We start from the raw sequence: 16,158 nt of genomic DNA, 5'->3' as shown, positions 1-16,158 counted from the left end.
GACAGGGAGCCGTGTTTTCCTGGGTCGTCTGTGCACAGCTGGGGTGTAGAGTAGAGAGGAGTTTTGCGCCGTCAGCGTGCTTAAAAATGTCACGCAAGGCCGAGGTGTCATTACAGATGTGAGCAGCAGGGGGCGCTAATAGGACACAATACCTGAGGTTATCCAGGAGTGCAGAAGTCAAGCTGGTACAACCAAAAGTTATAAAGATAACATGATTTATTTGGGGGAATATTCTGTATATTTTCATGCAAAAATTAGACTTTAAAAAAAGATGGTGCTTGAAGGCTTCATTTATTTTATTAAATCATCCCGTCATATATAAAACATTCACTTCCACTTTGATAAATGCTGCAGATTTACTTAAAAAAAATCACATAAAAACATGTAGGCTTAACAAAAACCACAACAGTGCAGAAAAACTACCCAAAAATCACAAGTTGACATATTTCACAGTTCTGATGTAAAGAGAGGTCACATGTTGATCATTGCATACAGGCTGTAGGTCGACCTTAACACAACCTAAAAATGACTTTTATGTCCCAAAGTTGGGAAACTCTGAGCCAGACAGCGGTGTAAAAATACTAAGACTATTTACTGAAGTAAAAGTAGTAATTCCACAGAGTTAAATTGTAAAATATTACAAATAAAATCCCTGCATTTAAAGGTATGAGCATCAAAATATACTCAAAGTACCAAAAGTAAAAGTACTCTATGTATAATAGTGTAAATTATATTATTGGATAGGTATTAATGATGCATTCATGTTTAAGCATCATTTTCAACTATTTGATAATCCATAAGACATCACAATTTATTATTTGATTTATATTTTGTTTAATAACATGACTCTGCAGAGTAACTGATGAATGTGTGGAGTAAAATGTGAAGTAAAAAGTTCAATATTGGCTTCCAAAATGTGGCGGAGTAGAAGTTAAAGGTACATCAAATGGAAATACTCACGTTAAATACCTAAAAACTGTACTTCAGTAAAGAACATGGGTAAATGTACATGTTTACTTTCCACCACCGGAGCTACAATATAAGACTTTAATCGTCAGAGTTTTCCAAATCAAAAACAATAATCATGTACTAGTGTTTATTTTTGATTGCCCTGTGTTAGTATTTTAAAAAAGACCATTTTTAATGTAATAGTGCAGCTGGCAGACAGTGCAGTACATTTTATAGTTCAGTGATGTCAACATTAAAACCCTGGGTCGTCCTCCTGGACTGCAGCGCTGTCAGTTCCTCTTCACCTGCCTCTGGTTTCCCTCTAAGTGGCACCTGTCAGCTTCAGAGTCCAGGCCCACTGGCAGGGCATCTGGCTGAAGGACAGCTGGGGCAGGAGCACCCGCAGCCCGCTGGGCTTCACAGGCTCCCACTGCAGAGGCCCGTGACCGAGAAGCACCACCTTTTTTAGGACAAAAGCAACAAGGTTGACAGAAAGAGAGGGGAGGGGGAGAGAAAGAGAGAGGTGCTGTGTGAACAGTGAGTCAACCTCATTTCCCAGGATGCAGTGCAGTTATTGGACCTTCTAGTGGAGTTAGACCAATATTTTGAGCCTTTAATTAAAAACTGGCAGGTCTTTGTTTTTCTGCTCATGATGGTGGTTCTTCTCTGACCACAGCTTCACTACAGTCTGTAAAAAAGGTTTCTGTAACTCTGCTGGAGAGATGAACACTATCCTTCCAAAATATATTCCCTCATTTGGTGTTTTGATGGTGGTGGAGAGAGCTGTCCAACACGTCAGTCCCAAATCTCCCCGAAGTGTTTGACTGGGTTGAGATCTAGTGACTGTGAAGGCCTAAACGTATGATTCACATCATTTTAATTCTCATCAAACCATTCAGTGACCCCCTGTTCCCTGTGAATGGGGACATTGTCATCCTGTCATCCTGTCATCCTACTCATTTATTCAGGTTTGTCCTTTAATCTGTCACCCGTCTGTACATTATATATTGGCAGCTTGACTGATTTATCCCTCTGGCTTTGATCTTACCTGAGTCTGTGCTTGTGTTGCCAGAGGTTCACTGAGAATCACAGATCCATCAGTGGGCCACTTCAGTAAAGTGGCATAGATGCTCTTTTCCTGTGGTCTGAAGGTGTACCTGTCAAGATATACATAGAATTATTATCAATGACACAGGCTTCTATATGAGCTTAAAAATACCATTAACAATATCTGATCTTATTACACTATAGTTTGTTTGACTTGAGAGTGAGGATGTTAAATCACACACAGCTACAAATATGTCAACAATGACACAATGTAAGTCAAACAGTTAGTTAGGTAATGTGGTCCTTAAAGGTGTACTGTGCAGGAAATGTCAGTTACTGTTTGTAAACACAACATTTACACTCCTTGTACGTACTCTGCAATCCACTTTACTACTGTAGGAATGTCAATATTTGTTGTGATGAAAAAGCCCATACTTAAGCAAGCTAACTAAGCTAACTGCTGGAAAACAGGCCAACTCTGCATTGCTCCTCATCCCCATCCTCTCTTTCAAGTGAACGTCCACAGATTCACTCTCAATTTGGAATGAGCTTTGTTTGCTTGGCATTTCCTCAAGCTATATTTGTGTTTTTCAGCGCTGTATCCACCAGTTTTGTAGCTTCCTCTTAGATTCATGCAGCTACTAAGTCCTCACCTCACCCGTGGCTGTAATTGTCTGGGGGCTACATGACCAGGAATGTCCCACACATAGCAGAAGACAGGTAGAGGGCAGGATCACACCACCACACACTTCTAGTGGCTCATAAATGGTGATTGAGAGGGATAACCACTGTATGAGTCTATACATTGTTTTAAAGGAAAATCCTGCATAGTATAACTTTAATGTAAAGTTAGCCAAGATGGAGGTGTCCTGGGGTCTCAGTCATAAAGTGATGCATAAATTCCATACTAAAAATGTACATACGGCGTGCACCAAAAATATTCGACAATTTCTACAATCAGGCTTTTACCTTACCATCTGCGTCGCCAATTTCCTGTCTTTAAAATGTCTCTAAGCATGGTTCAAAGTTTCTCCCATTAAGTCTGTTTTTATAGATCACAACTTTTGCGTGGGAAGTAGCGTAAACCTCTTTCAGGCCTCGTTTTGTGCATACGCAAAGTTTATAAATGAGACCCCAGGTGACCAGGCAACCTCATACCAACAATCCAACATAAAATGTCTTTATCATCATTTGTAAAATCACATGCTACTCACTCACTTAACAGTAGGTACATAATACATGAATTTTACTTAGCAACTTTTGACAAAATTAACTGCAAAGAAACACCCAATATAGCGCTGGGAAAAAAAAATAAAAAATCCTCCCTTCACATTCTGTTTAAGAATGTAGGGATTTTTCATCCAAACATGAAGAACAAAAAAGCTAAGGGAAAAAAAAAGTATCTGTACTATAAATTTCCTTAAAAAGCTTGCGTACGCACTGCAAACCACATATACACACAAACAAGAGACCCACCAGACACTGGCAGTGACGTTATCTTTCTGAACCCGCCATGCTGTTGTGTTGTAGATGGCCTCTCCGTTGACCTTCAGCCACTGACCCATCTGCCTCAGGCGCTCCTCAAAGATGGGAATGATCCGTCCATCGTGTGTCGGACCGATGTTCATCAGCAGGTTTCCCCCACAGGACACAGTCTCCACCAGGGTCTGAAACACCAGGTTGGATTTTATTGAACAGACTGTGTGGCTTTACTGCACAAATGTTTCTTTACAGCTGGAGGGCGCTGTTCCCCCAGAGTGTACAGGACTAAAACTTTCAGAGAGACAGAGAGAGTTTACAGTTTCAGTTTACGTTTTTAATGGCAAGATCAGGTCTGTTTGTTTTGGAGAGGAAGAGACTCTGCAGATAATGTGGCTCATGGTAAACACCTCCTGAACATCTGGATCTTCAGTTATCAGATAAAAAAGGTGAGCACACAGGTGCAGGTCCTCGACCAGCAGCTTGTCTGCGACATGTCAAACAGCCTCTGAGAAACACTGATTTTTAACATAAAACTGCATTATTCAGTGTTTATAGCAGTTTTAATCACTGGTCCTGTTTGTTTGGGAGAGGGGGAGACCTCGATGGATAATTCGGCTCATGGTAAAAACTTCCTGAACAAAGAACGCTGAAGGATTTCTTGCTGGGGAGAAGTTTCAGCTGGTTGCAATCTGCAATCCTCACAGCTAGATGCCACAAAATCCCTCTAAATCTTACACAGTGTTCCTTTATGCATAATCCTCTATATATATATATATATGTCATTAAATCATGCATATTGATTTTTTCAAGCTAATAAAACAGTTTACAGATAAAGGAGATCTTGGTCTCACCGATACAAGCTCCTCGATGGTGAGGTAGTCGCTGAGATGAGCGTTGCGTCTGTAACCCCAGGACCCTTTGTCGATGGTCATGCAGTTTTCCCACTTGTGTTTGAGCAGGTGTCCCGGCTGGTAGCGATCAGCACAGGTGTAATATCCACCATGCTTGCAGATGGAGCCGTAGCCCCAGCGATCATTCGTCACCACCGTGTCTCGCACAGGACTGTGAAGACATGCAGGTAAATGTCACACTGGCTGTGTAAATGTTAAATCTAACACACACTAACTGTATGACTTAACTTAATTACCTGTCATTATAGAGCCAGGCTAAGAAACCTGTGCTGTTCCAGTACTTGTCAGGTGCGTTGCCGTCCCCATCAGACCACAGGATCTCTGGTTTGTACTTGGCAATGAGCTCATAGAGCTCGGGTAGAGTTTTAGTGGTGGGGAAGTAGTTTGTAGTGAAGACGTTAGCAGCGTCCTGTTCAAAGAGTGGGTTAAACCACTCAAAGAGAGAGTGATACAGCCCTAAACGCAGGTCACTGTGAGTACGGACGGCACTCGCCACCTCATCCACCAGATCTCTCTTTGGTCCAACATCCACTGCGTTCCAGTTCCAGGAGTTTTTTGAGCCCCAAAGTGTGAAACCTGAAAAACAGGTAAAACAGTATGTCTTCTGCACGGCTGAAAGAATGCAGCATGACACGCATACTCCAAATATGTGGAGCTGTATTCTTGTTTTAGCTCCTTAAAATGATCTTTTGTTACTGTAAAGAACTTAAACAATTAGAATACTAAGAGACAGGAAGTAGATCATGTCCTGTACCTTCATGATGTTTTGTGGTCAGGACAATGTATTTTGCCCCTGATGCAGCAAAGATGTCTGCCCACTCTTTGGCATTGAAGAACTCAGCAGTGAACTGCGGTGCAAAGTCTTGATACTTGAAGTCTGGAGGATAATTCTTCTGCATGAACTCAACAAATGGCTTCAGTTTTTGCTTCTGCCAGTAATACCTACAACAGACAACAAACACAAAACAGGCTGAAGGAAGACAAGCCACTTAATGAAGGTGAGCAGTCTTATTCTATGATGGCACAATACATTTATATTTACTGTATGTCAAACAATAATTGCAATTTATATTTAAGGTTGATGTAACAAACTTTAAAACTGTTGATAAAGGGGATGAAGCTTGTTGAGAAAATAATACACAATTAAAGCCTCTGTATTGATTTACTTCCTAGTTAGTAATGACATGTAATATACTAAATAACTTGATATGGGTGAACACATTGAACCATGACGTGTTATAATAACTCTACAATGACCCCAGTTATTTAAGGTGGCTCTTATGGAGCTTTTATTGCATGATCATCATCAGCAGATGGAGTTTGTTTGCCCAGTGTCCTTGCATTTGTGTATTTCCACTTTTTCTGAGCACTTTAAGGACTTATCGCTAAGGTAAAAGTTGTGTATCTCACCACAAGGACTGTTAAGTTACTGTTATGGAGCTTTTGGTCATACCACGTGAACATCCTCAGGAGACGATCAGATGTGAGGTTAACATGGACAAAATTCTCTTGAAGGTGCTCAGAAAAAAAAGAGGAAATATGACCTCAGGTTCCAGAAGTGCTACTAAATCAGGGTGTCTACAGGTCCTTAAAAAGTCTTAAATTGTCCTAAATTTGGATTTAATGGGTCTTAAATATTTTCTGTCACATTACCTGCTTCACATTTTTTTAAATAAACACAAGAAGTTTGTGCTCTAGAGAAAGGATCAGCACTCAGTGAATAACCTCCTAAGCCCTATGATAAGGCTGTCTCTGGCGTCCCAGAGACACTCCCCTAATGCCAGGTCTCACTGCTCCCCGCACCAGCCCAATAACCTCCTTTACCTTACTTACACATGGCTTTCTCAGCCCAAACAGCACTGCCACCTTCAACCAAACCCAGGCTCCGAACATGCGAGCTCCAGGTAGAAACAGTGCTGATACTACCTTTCCTAGCACATTCACCATACTCTATTTCACACGCTACCTAGCATAACTCCAATATAAGCTAAAGTTAAAGGAGATAGATAACTCACAGGATCAGCAAACACACTCACCTTGCAGCATTATATATATAGTAAGTATTTTTTTTGCAGGCAGGCTTGGTCTTAAATTTCATATAAGGTTGTATTTAAAAGGTTTAAATAATAATCTTAAATTTAACATATCTGTAGACACCCTGTGAATGGACCCTGAACTTGTGGTGAGATTTTTCAGTTTGTGTGTAACTACATTGCATGGATGTCAGCTGCAGACTTCATTGTATTCAGGAAGCTTCTTTAAAATTATAGCTTTACAAGCCACTAGTTACCTCACACTGAAACAAGTAAAACCAGAGCAACGCTACCCCAGGGCGAAATCTAGTTTGGTCAGCTAAAGCTACTTAGAAAAACTAGCTCAAACTACTTTGTAAAAAATTACCAAACTGACAGTTTGATTGCTATGAGATTAACAAATTAAAAAAAAAAAAAAAAGCCACTAGACTGGAATTATTGCAGAAAGTGCCTACTTGTCTACAGGTCATATATAAATAAAAACAACAACATATCCCACTACTCATGGTAAAATGTGAGGAATGTGTCAGCTCTGGTTTGAAGACAATGTGCATCAGTCAGACACCTGACTTCAGAAACTAGGGTACGGGTGGGGGTTTTGCACCAAGCAGGATTACTCACTTAGCCTGTTAACTTCTAAAATATCATGCAACAACTTCTACTTATTACTCAGTAGTTAGTGGACCACAAATACTACATCTACGGACAATCAATCAATCACTTGTACAGCATCTACTAACTGTGAAATATCTATACTTCTTACATGTAGTAATGTAAATTCTGCCACACTAAGCCTGTATATTTATTATTATTATATCTTGCTTGTATTTTTTACTGCTTACAATCACTCAGGTGCAACATCAGTATTGTTAAACTGTACAATATTAATACTTCCATCAGGCAATAATGTGAAATCAGCCATTCAGTCTGTCTCTCATAATATTGTTTTGTGTTTTTATACTGTTTGCTTATCATACTGCTCTTTGTTTTTGTCCAGTTTACTCTTTTATGTACTTATATATTGCTTTGTATTTTTTTCCTCCGATGCCTCCTGTTTGCGCTATCCCTTTGCTGCTGTAATGTTGCTTTAGTTAGTTTCACAAATTCAGATTCAAAACATTAAAAACTGTAGCCAAATATTTTGTCACAGGTGAGCTGACAATCCAGCTTCCTGGAACAGCCTTGAGAAGTTACGGGTTGGTCAAAGAGGTTTAATTACAGTAGAGAAGCAATGGCATATAAAAACTCTTCTTTTATAGCCATTTATTATAGTTTCACTGGTTAACTGCTGAAAAAAAAAAAAATCATACAAAGCAAATTAACTACTTGTATCACTATGAAAACATGAAAGTAGTTGAACTACCAGTTGGCTTTTGCAAAATGTAGTTAAACTACTAGTTTACTGACATGTTCACTACTCCCCAACATTATCAAAACTCCCCGTAAACTCTTCTTGACCTGAACTTGAAACCGTGTCATTAAAATAGGAACTGAAACAGAAATAGGGGAACAAAGCCCATGACCCTAACTGAGAAAATGTGATGTTTGTCTGTAATTTGGGTGTATGTCTGCAGCTGTCTCGTTATGGTGAAGATCTAGATGCTGCTCTACCCATTATAGAGAAATACAAAGACCACCATGTGGCCATTGGGGAGGTGATAATGTAGTATTTCTTGTATGACTGTGCTGTCCTGGCTTTGCATTTATATTATAACTTTTTGCATCAGTTTTAGGTTGGTTTGGATTTTACACCCAGATAGAGAGCCAGAAGCAGGTCATTTGTCAGGCACAGATAGCCAAAGAACTGGATCTCCCACTGAGTCATACTGCAGGACTGTAATTAGATGATTACTGATGATATTAACTAACTTTACAAGGTAGTGCATGTACTAGAGCTGCTTGACCTTCAGGTTAAAACAGTGTCATTAAAATGGGTATTGAGATAGATATAGGGAGCTAAAACTCACCAGAACCACTCGCTGCCGAAGCTGGGGACAGAGAAGACCCCCCAGTGTATGAAGATGCCAAACTTGGCCTGATCGTACCAGTCCGGCAGCGGCCTGGAGTCGATGGATTCCCAGGTGGGCTCATATTTAGCTCTGCAGGTGCCGATCAGCAGCATCGATAACAGGAAAGAAACCGTTAAAACCCCCATTTTAGATCAAAACTCCCTTTGTCTAGTGAAGCGAAGCTATCCAGAGGACACGGTGACTCTCACATGATCAAGCACACAGCTGACAGTAAAATAATAAAGGGAAAGTGCAGACATATGACAGGAACAAGAGGAGGAGGAGAAGTTAAAGGTGCCGGAATACAGACCGGAATGTTAAATATGCTGACCGTTGGTGCACGGGGACACTCAGCCAATCAGAGTCAATGGAACGCCGCCTCCGCGGGCAACGCTGCGCTGTACATCTCGCGCTCCTTTGGATCTACGCATGCGCGGTCCGTCTAACTTTGCGGAAGAAGGTGATGTTTTGGTTGTGGACGGTTTGAATGCCTGTCCACATGCATGGATACGTGGACTGTCACTGTCATATCTCTTCCGGGGATTTTGACAAGGTATTTGAACACTTTAAAGAATATTTGTGGATATTTTATCTGCTGTTTTTCTCATAAGCGTTAACTTTTACTGTTTTTATTATCAGGACATAGAGGAGGTGGTAGAGAGTTCAAAGAAGGTGAGCCACCTCAGCTAATCGTCCATACATTGTTAATATTGTGTGTGTTTAACTAATTTCTTTGCTCTATTATTTCCAAGGCTGGAATATTGGCGTTATTAGCTGTAGCTGAGCATGCTGGGGAATTTGACAAGATAATCGACTTGTCACAGAGGTAACTATAACCATTACGTTGACATAATTTGGATTTTAAGTGTTACTTAGTTTGGTTTAGTTGCACATACATGTATATAAAATATAAGAAAAAGAAATTTAAAGTTAAATCATTGTGCAGGAGAGGTTAGAAGCCAAATATGGCCTAAGAAGACACCTTCCCTATTAAATAACAATCATACATAAAAAGAAAAATACATAGACGAAGATAGTATGATTGAATGAGTTCCAGACTAAGAAGAAATACAAATTTGTTAAACAAATACAATTTACCCCCCCAAAATACAAATGAATCAGTAAGGTGTTAAGAGTTTGTGCAAATTAGAGTCCTTTTCAGATGTTTTTGCATAACGATAATGTAAATGACTGTAGAGATGGAAGACAATTGTTCCAAAGAAATGGTCCTCGGTATTTCAGTGAATATTGATTAAGAGATTAAGAGAGGTCCGACAAACTGACAACACTTGTCTCTTTGTTCTGACGTTTTCACTCTTTCTCAGGTTTCCAGGGTTTATTTTTCCCTGTTTAGGAGTCCACCCTGTTCAAGACACTTCCCCTGAGCAACAGAGGGGGGCTTCTCTCCAGGTAGGCTCGAGCGTAAAGGGTCAGCTCACCCAAATCACCTGTTGCTCTGTATAGCCAGACAGGTAGTTTTGGTTTGAGAACTTTCTCTAAGATGTCTACCACAACCTACAACATACAAATTAGGAGGTCCAGGTCTACCAGAGTGTCTGGCATCACCCATCTCCTCTGATCATATTCTTCTTTGATGTATACACCTCATTAACCTAGAATTTTCATTCTCTTTCTCCATTTTTTAGTGATGCACGATGATATAGGCATATCATCAGCCAATATCGGCTTTAAAGTGAACTATTGGAATCAGCCAACATGCTTTGTCTTCTTTTGCACAATGAATGAATATTACATAGATTGAAAAGTATTGGATTTCATGTCTCCATCTGCTGTTGGGCCATCATGATAAGAGTATACCTGCATAATATGATGTTAATTTCACGACAGAAGAGACTTGATGATCACTAAAATTAGACAGGGGGAAAAGCGGGTATATTGATATCAGTTATCAGTCAAATTAGTTGTTTTATATCAGCATATCGGCAAAAAATCTAGTATTGTGCATCCCTACCATTTTGTTATTTTATTTTCGTAATCTTATTTCAGTCTGTTTTGAATATATGCTATCTATTGCATGTTTTTATAAATACTGTGGGGGGCATTTCTTACCTTTATTCAACAAGGACCGTGGAGAGCTGATAGTAAATGAGGGGAAAGATAGGTGCAAAATGACATGCCAACACAGACCCTCAGATGGATGTGCTTTATCTTAACAGTTTGACTGATTGAAAAGCACTCTGAGACAAATTTGTGTTTTTGGGCTATATAAATAAAATCGTCTTTACTTAACAGCAGCACATCTTCCAGAAACAGTATCCTCAGTACTCTGGATGATCCACAGAACATGCTGTCAAAACTTTCTGTAGGGACGAAAGTAGCTCCAATGAAAACTGCTCCCAATGAGGTTCCGGAGTAACAGGGACATTTTGAACACACAAATCCAATCACACCCACTGTCATGGGATGAAGGCAGAAATCTCAGACACATATCTCAAAACCTGGACAATTCCATGAGCCCTAACTGAGAAAATTAAATGTTTTTTGTATTTCTGCAGTTGTCATGTTAAAGTGAAGGTATAAAGGGTGTTTTCTCTGTCCTTTCTGCAGGATCTAGATGCTGCTCTACCCATTATAGAGAAATACAAAGACCACCTTGTGGCCATCGGGGAGGTAATAATTATGTAGTATCTGTATCTCTGATGTGACTGCGCTGTCCTGGCTTTCTTTTGTATTAACATCAACTTTTTTTCTGTCGTTTAGGTTGGTTTGGATTTTACACCCAGATATGTCAGTGGTGAGACTGACAAAGAGAGCCAGAGACAGGTCCTCATTCGTCAGGCAAAGATAGCCAAGGAACTGGATCTCCCTTTGTGAGTCACACTGTAGGACTGTAGATGGATGATTACAGTAGATGATATTAACTCAGGTGGTAAAGTTTGAATTCAAGCTTTACAAAGTAGTGGATGTACTAGGGCTGCAGCAAAGGACATTTACATTGTCGATTAATCTGTTGATTATTTGCTCGATTACTTGATTGTTTGGTCAATGAAGTGTCAGAAAACATAGACAAATGTCGAGCAGGGTTTCAAGTCCAAGATCAGCTTTTCCTCAATTTTTTATTTTTTTTTCACAACTCAAAGATGTTCAGTTTACTGTTTACTTCAGTTTACTACTTTAAGACACTTGAATCAGACTTTTTACTTTTTTTTCTTCAAGAAAATGAACTCATCAATTATCAAATTAGTTGCTGATTAATTTGATATATGTTAAGTAATTTGGATTATCAGTTTATCTTTGCATCTATAGTAGGGACATCCCAATATTATATCAGTTACATAAGTGAAAGGTAATATAAAGTGAAAATATAAAATAAATAAATAGTAATAAAATAATAAATAAAATAATATAAAGGGAAAAGTATTCCACACAGTGATTAGATGCTCCCACAAAAACTTTTGTAGAAGCATAATTTTGACATTACGTCATCATCAGGTCATTTATGTCATTATGTCGTAAATGTGCTCAATAAATCTTTTTTGGGAGCATCTAATCAGCATGCAGGCACATTTTTTTCTGACATTTGAATTGAAGAAATCCACTCACAATTCTTGACTTAGAGAAAACAGTCAATACTTATTTAACAAACAGCTGTTGGTGGCGTTCCCAGGATTTGAAGATGTGTTTGGCAGCATAAAAGGAGATTTTCAAGAGCTTCTTTAAAATATTAGGCTTGGAATGTGTTGTAACATGAAATTCATATTCTGTTCCTTAATCAGTATTCTTTCATAATATTTTTATACTTGTTTTATTTCTAGAAATGTTCATTCACGATCTGCAGGAAGACCCACCATCCACCTCCTGAAGGAGCAAGGTAACCAGCAAAGTTTAGATTGTCTTCTGTTTACTCTTGTATTTGAGAAGTGAGCTGCAATTCCCCTGACATTCCACTAGGTGTCGAAAAAGCCCTGCTTCATGCTTTTGATGGGAAACCATCTGTTGCTATGGAGGGAGTGAAGGCTGGATATTTCTTTTCTATTCCACCATCCATCATACGCAGTGAACAGGTACAACAGAGCACCTGATCATGTTGAATTGACACTGTATCATAACCCAACCTGTTCAATATTTAAACACTAACACATCAACTCTTACATACACATATTCTTATTTGTAATTTGTGTGTAAATGAACAAGAAAACATGGATTTTAAAGACACAGTTCAAGATGTTTGAATATCTTTGTCCTTTGTATGTGAACAGTTAAAGTTTACACCCCTAAACTGCTGACATGTTCTCCTTAGACAGCACTGACATGTGTACTTGGCTCACTGTATCACATTTGATGTTAATGATTAATGATGGTTTCTTCATGTATTTTCCACCAAGAAGCAGAAACTAGTGAAGCAGTTGCCGCTAGAGAACATCTGTCTAGAAACTGATTCACCTGCTCTCGGCCCAGAAAAGCAGGTGAAGTGTTTTTATCCTCATTTGTTTTGCATGTTTTTATATGGGTAATATTGCAATATCTCCTTGGCTTTTATTTTACAGATATATTTGTGACACATTAAACTAAAATCTGTTGTATTCAAGGTTCCAACGGTCATGAAATTCCTGGATAAGTTAAGTATTTAAAGGAGCTATATGTAAGAAATCTAAAGCAAATAGTCGTAAAATCCTCCTAATATGTCACAGAGACTAAGGAATAATGTTCATATAGCATACTGATCTCACCGACAACAATAGTACAGCCAGAATATTCTCATTTTAAAAAATACTTTACGGTCCGCAAATCATGTTATTTATGATCGACTTATGTTCAATTATGTTTTGAATTTTGTTTTGGCCTGTTGCGCCACCCACCGCCATCTACCAGTCACACAGTCAGTAGAGTCTCAGCATCAGTTACAGTTACAACTGAGCTACAGCAGCCGGCTCCTCCGCTGTATCCCGGCAGCAGTGTTAGCAGCAGAGAAGCCAGACTTGCTCGAACGGTCCGCTGGAAAACCGAAGATCAAGGACGCGGCGACACGGCCCTGCCACAGCTGCCCGTGGGCAAACAAATCCGTCTCCAGTGTGCCGCTGTCCAGCAACCTCGAATCTGTAGGGGAGGGGGGGCGGACACGACTCGCGGCAGTATTTTGAATTTGAGTGCAGTAACCGTTTTGGCCACATTCTTACATACAGCGCCTTTAAAGAAACTGTTTTCCAGGCCTTGAGATGGTTTGGAATTAACAGTTTTTGGCCTCTGTATAATATAGGTTAAGACAAAGATCTGTTCTTTGTATTACTTATTTAAAATCTAGTGCTGCAATGCATGACCATTACAACATCTCTAGTATCATGTGTTATGCATAAACCAGACTGGCACTGTGTCATTGCCAAGGCTACGCCCCCCTTTTGAGGGAAAGAAACGCGCTGTCACATAAAAAGAGAAACAGGAAAATGCTGGAAATGCTGCTCCAACTAAATCTCCACCTGTAGATAAAACAGTTGATGATTAACAGGTTAGTTATTTACAGACACTCAGCACAATAATACCTGGTGATACAATCAAACATGCATTGATTGAATCATCAGCTGTTGTGATCCAGACATCCACCCATGAAATATCTGGCGTGTGTGTTGGCTCATTGATCCACTTGGACGGGGGAAGACTTCAGGAACATGACGGCAATCAACTTTTATTTATCACGAATGTTCAGGGTCAGGCAAGGTCACAAAACAGTTATTATTAGACATTAATCCAACACACATCACATTGCACTAACATCTACAGGATCTTCTGGTTTATATTCCCCAAAAAAGGGTGCGATTTGACAGGTTGCCAAGTGAGCATTTGTGCCGGTCTGGTCTGTTGGCACATGCAGCTAGTTGGTGGCAGGAAGGTCAACAAATGAGCTAAATTGGCAAGCGATAGCAGTCTTAGCTTATTTCGTGAAGTATGTGTTATATAATATATATATATAGCTGTATTGTAATATAAGCCTACCCACTTTAAATTAGGACTTGCTGGAGTTTCTTGAGGACGTTTCGCCTCTCTGATTGACTTGGTCAGTCATGGGATCCCTCCCAGGCGACTTAACACCCGTTCTCACCTGGACCCATCTAACCCTAACGACACAACAACTCACATGTGACCTCAGCAGAGCTGAAGAAGCTTCTTAATGTCACCACCACCACGACGCTGTAAAGCTGTGTTCAGCGTGATGACGTTCTGTCATCTCATTTAGCCACTTGTTAGCTACTGCCTTTTTTTAAGACGCATGAAAGCTTCAAAATTCACGAGTTGGGTATTTACTGACTTATTTTATGTCATGGAACAAAACCTGAAAGTCTTTTAAGCTTTGATGCATCTAACCAAAAACCCATTCAAAAAACCCACTGACTTTGAGACGATGGAACTGCGAGTGCAAAGATGATGACTCATTTCTGGGTTTTCGGACTCATTCCTGGGGCACTCGATCATGGAAAACTTTTGAGAAAGTAATTGGTAAAAAGGTGTGGGAGCCCTGTGTATTTCTTATGTGTTTACCATTAAAACCCCTAAAGTTTTATTCACCTGCTCATGTCACATCCTTGTTCTTCTGTGTCCTGAATGCAGGTGAGAAATGAGCCCAAGAACATCTGTATCTCTGCAGAGTACATCAGTAAAATCAAAGGAGTGTCGCTGCAGGAGGTGATGGAGGTGACAACACAGAACGCTCTCCGACTCTTCCCAAAAATAAAAGCTGCCATCAGACCCTGACATAACCTTTAACGTTTATTTTTATCAGTCTATAATATCTCTAATTATAGCTCAGTAATTTAAAGTGGAAGTCAGATTGATCCAAGATGCTCTAAAGTGTAAATAAAAACCTCATCAGACGACGTGTGAATCAATTTTAGAGGTGCCTATTAAAAGCTAAAACACCTACATGTTGACTAACTGTACTTACGTGCTGAAAGTCATGTATTTATCTCCATTTATTATTAAATAAAGGAAGATGAGATAATTTAACACACAGGTTGGATATTTTTCATGTGCGTGATGCATCTGAAATATTCAGCACGTCATGAACACCTTGTCATGCAACAAAAACAACAGCCAACATCTAACATGGCTCATTTAAGCATTGTAAAGTGAATAATCATGATGTGACAGTGTGTTGTTTTTTATAGTTATTCACATCAACAGATCTATGCAGAGCAGTGATGTCATTAAGTAAGTTATTTCACTGGTTACTTATACTATTTATTTCAATGTGGTTGCTCTTTGTCTATAATGGAAAGGTGATTCATCTTCATTTAACAGCAGCAGCTCTAGCCAAACTCAAATGGCCCTGGATCAGTGGCAGTTCACAGCTGTGTGGGGTATTGCTGCCTTCAAGTGCTCCTCATAAGATCCTACTTTACAGCTCTGTGGTGTTAGGGCGCCAGCTTACTGTTGAGTACTTCAGGTATGTTTCACTGCTTCAGACAGTCTTTAATTTATGTCATATATTGATCTGAATTCTGATTTATGGGCTCACCCAACATCAAAGACACTGACACAGCCATACGAATCAACAGCTGGCAGGTACTGTCTCACTTATTATCAGCACAGTAGAAGTAGGAGCAGTAAGTTACCATGTGCTTAATGTAATTTAGCCTCTGATTTACTATATTTCCACAATAAAATTTAAAATGCAGGCTACTGTTTTTTGCTCCTATTTCCCACATTATATTCATTTCTTGTTGCAAAATAAATTCAGTGTAAAGCTAAAGCCTATTATTATTTTTAATCAGTCTG

General features: G+C 39.4%; 2 protein-coding genes across 3 annotated transcripts; one reads left to right on the top strand and one right to left on the bottom strand.

Annotated features, from left to right (window-relative positions):
• Positions 1 to 274: 274 nt before the first annotated feature.
• Positions 275 to 8,746, bottom strand: fuca2 (alpha-L-fucosidase 2). The gene is made up of 7 exons (XM_033641885.2): positions 8,389 to 8,746; positions 5,143 to 5,330; positions 4,625 to 4,964; positions 4,329 to 4,539; positions 3,472 to 3,662; positions 1,997 to 2,105; positions 275 to 1,408 (listed from the first exon to the last, which is right to left on the bottom strand). Exons 1-7 carry the CDS (start codon positions 8,574 to 8,576, stop codon positions 1,271 to 1,273), a joined length of 1,365 nt encoding a protein of 454 aa, XP_033497776.1. The 5' UTR covers positions 8,577 to 8,746; the 3' UTR covers positions 275 to 1,270.
• Positions 8,747 to 8,829: 83 nt separating this feature from the next.
• LOC117266833 (putative deoxyribonuclease TATDN3) lies at positions 8,830 to 15,387 on the top strand. Of its 2 annotated transcripts, none has more exons than XM_078175228.1 (10): positions 8,830 to 8,983; positions 9,070 to 9,102; positions 9,183 to 9,256; positions 9,756 to 9,840; positions 10,999 to 11,061; positions 11,152 to 11,261; positions 12,207 to 12,262; positions 12,343 to 12,455; positions 12,780 to 12,857; positions 14,992 to 15,387. In XM_078175228.1, the coding sequence occupies exons 1-10, from the start codon at positions 8,918 to 8,920 to the stop codon at positions 15,133 to 15,135; spliced, it is 822 nt and encodes a 273-aa protein (XP_078031354.1). In that variant the 5' UTR covers positions 8,830 to 8,917; the 3' UTR covers positions 15,136 to 15,387. The 2 variants fall into 2 exon arrangements, with proteins under 2 accessions (XP_078031354.1, XP_033498099.2); XM_033642208.2 differs by having other exon boundaries at positions 12,777 to 12,857.
• The last annotated feature ends 771 nt before the right edge of the window (positions 15,388 to 16,158 follow it).

Source organism: Epinephelus lanceolatus, chromosome 15 (assembly GCF_041903045.1).
Source record: "Epinephelus lanceolatus isolate andai-2023 chromosome 15, ASM4190304v1, whole genome shotgun sequence".
Taxonomy (NCBI): domain Eukaryota; kingdom Metazoa; phylum Chordata; class Actinopteri; order Perciformes; family Serranidae; genus Epinephelus; species Epinephelus lanceolatus.
This window is presented reverse-complemented; position numbering and strand designations above follow the sequence as displayed.

Excerpts from the sequence above, each read along its gene's own strand:
- fuca2 (XM_033641885.2), bottom strand. The coding sequence starts at position 8,576 with ATGGGGGTTTTAACGGTTTCTTTCCTGTTATCGATGCTGCTGATCGGC. Across the intron at positions 4,965-5,142 it reads GACCACAAAACATCATGAAG|GTTTCACACTTTGGGGCTCA; the intron begins GTACAGGACATG and ends CCTGTTTTTCAG. Across the intron at positions 3,663-4,328 it reads CCATCGAGGAGCTTGTATCG|ACCCTGGTGGAGACTGTGTC; the intron begins GTGAGACCAAGA and ends CTGGTGTTTCAG.
- LOC117266833 (XM_033642208.2), top strand. The coding sequence starts at position 8,918 with ATGCCTGTCCACATGCATGGATACGTGGACTGTCACTGTCATATCTCT. Across the intron at positions 12,263-12,342 it reads CCACCTCCTGAAGGAGCAAG|GTGTCGAAAAAGCCCTGCTT; the intron begins GTAACCAGCAAA and ends ACATTCCACTAG. Across the intron at positions 12,456-12,776 it reads CCATCATACGCAGTGAACAG|AAGCAGAAACTAGTGAAGCA; the intron begins GTACAACAGAGC and ends TTTTCCACCAAG.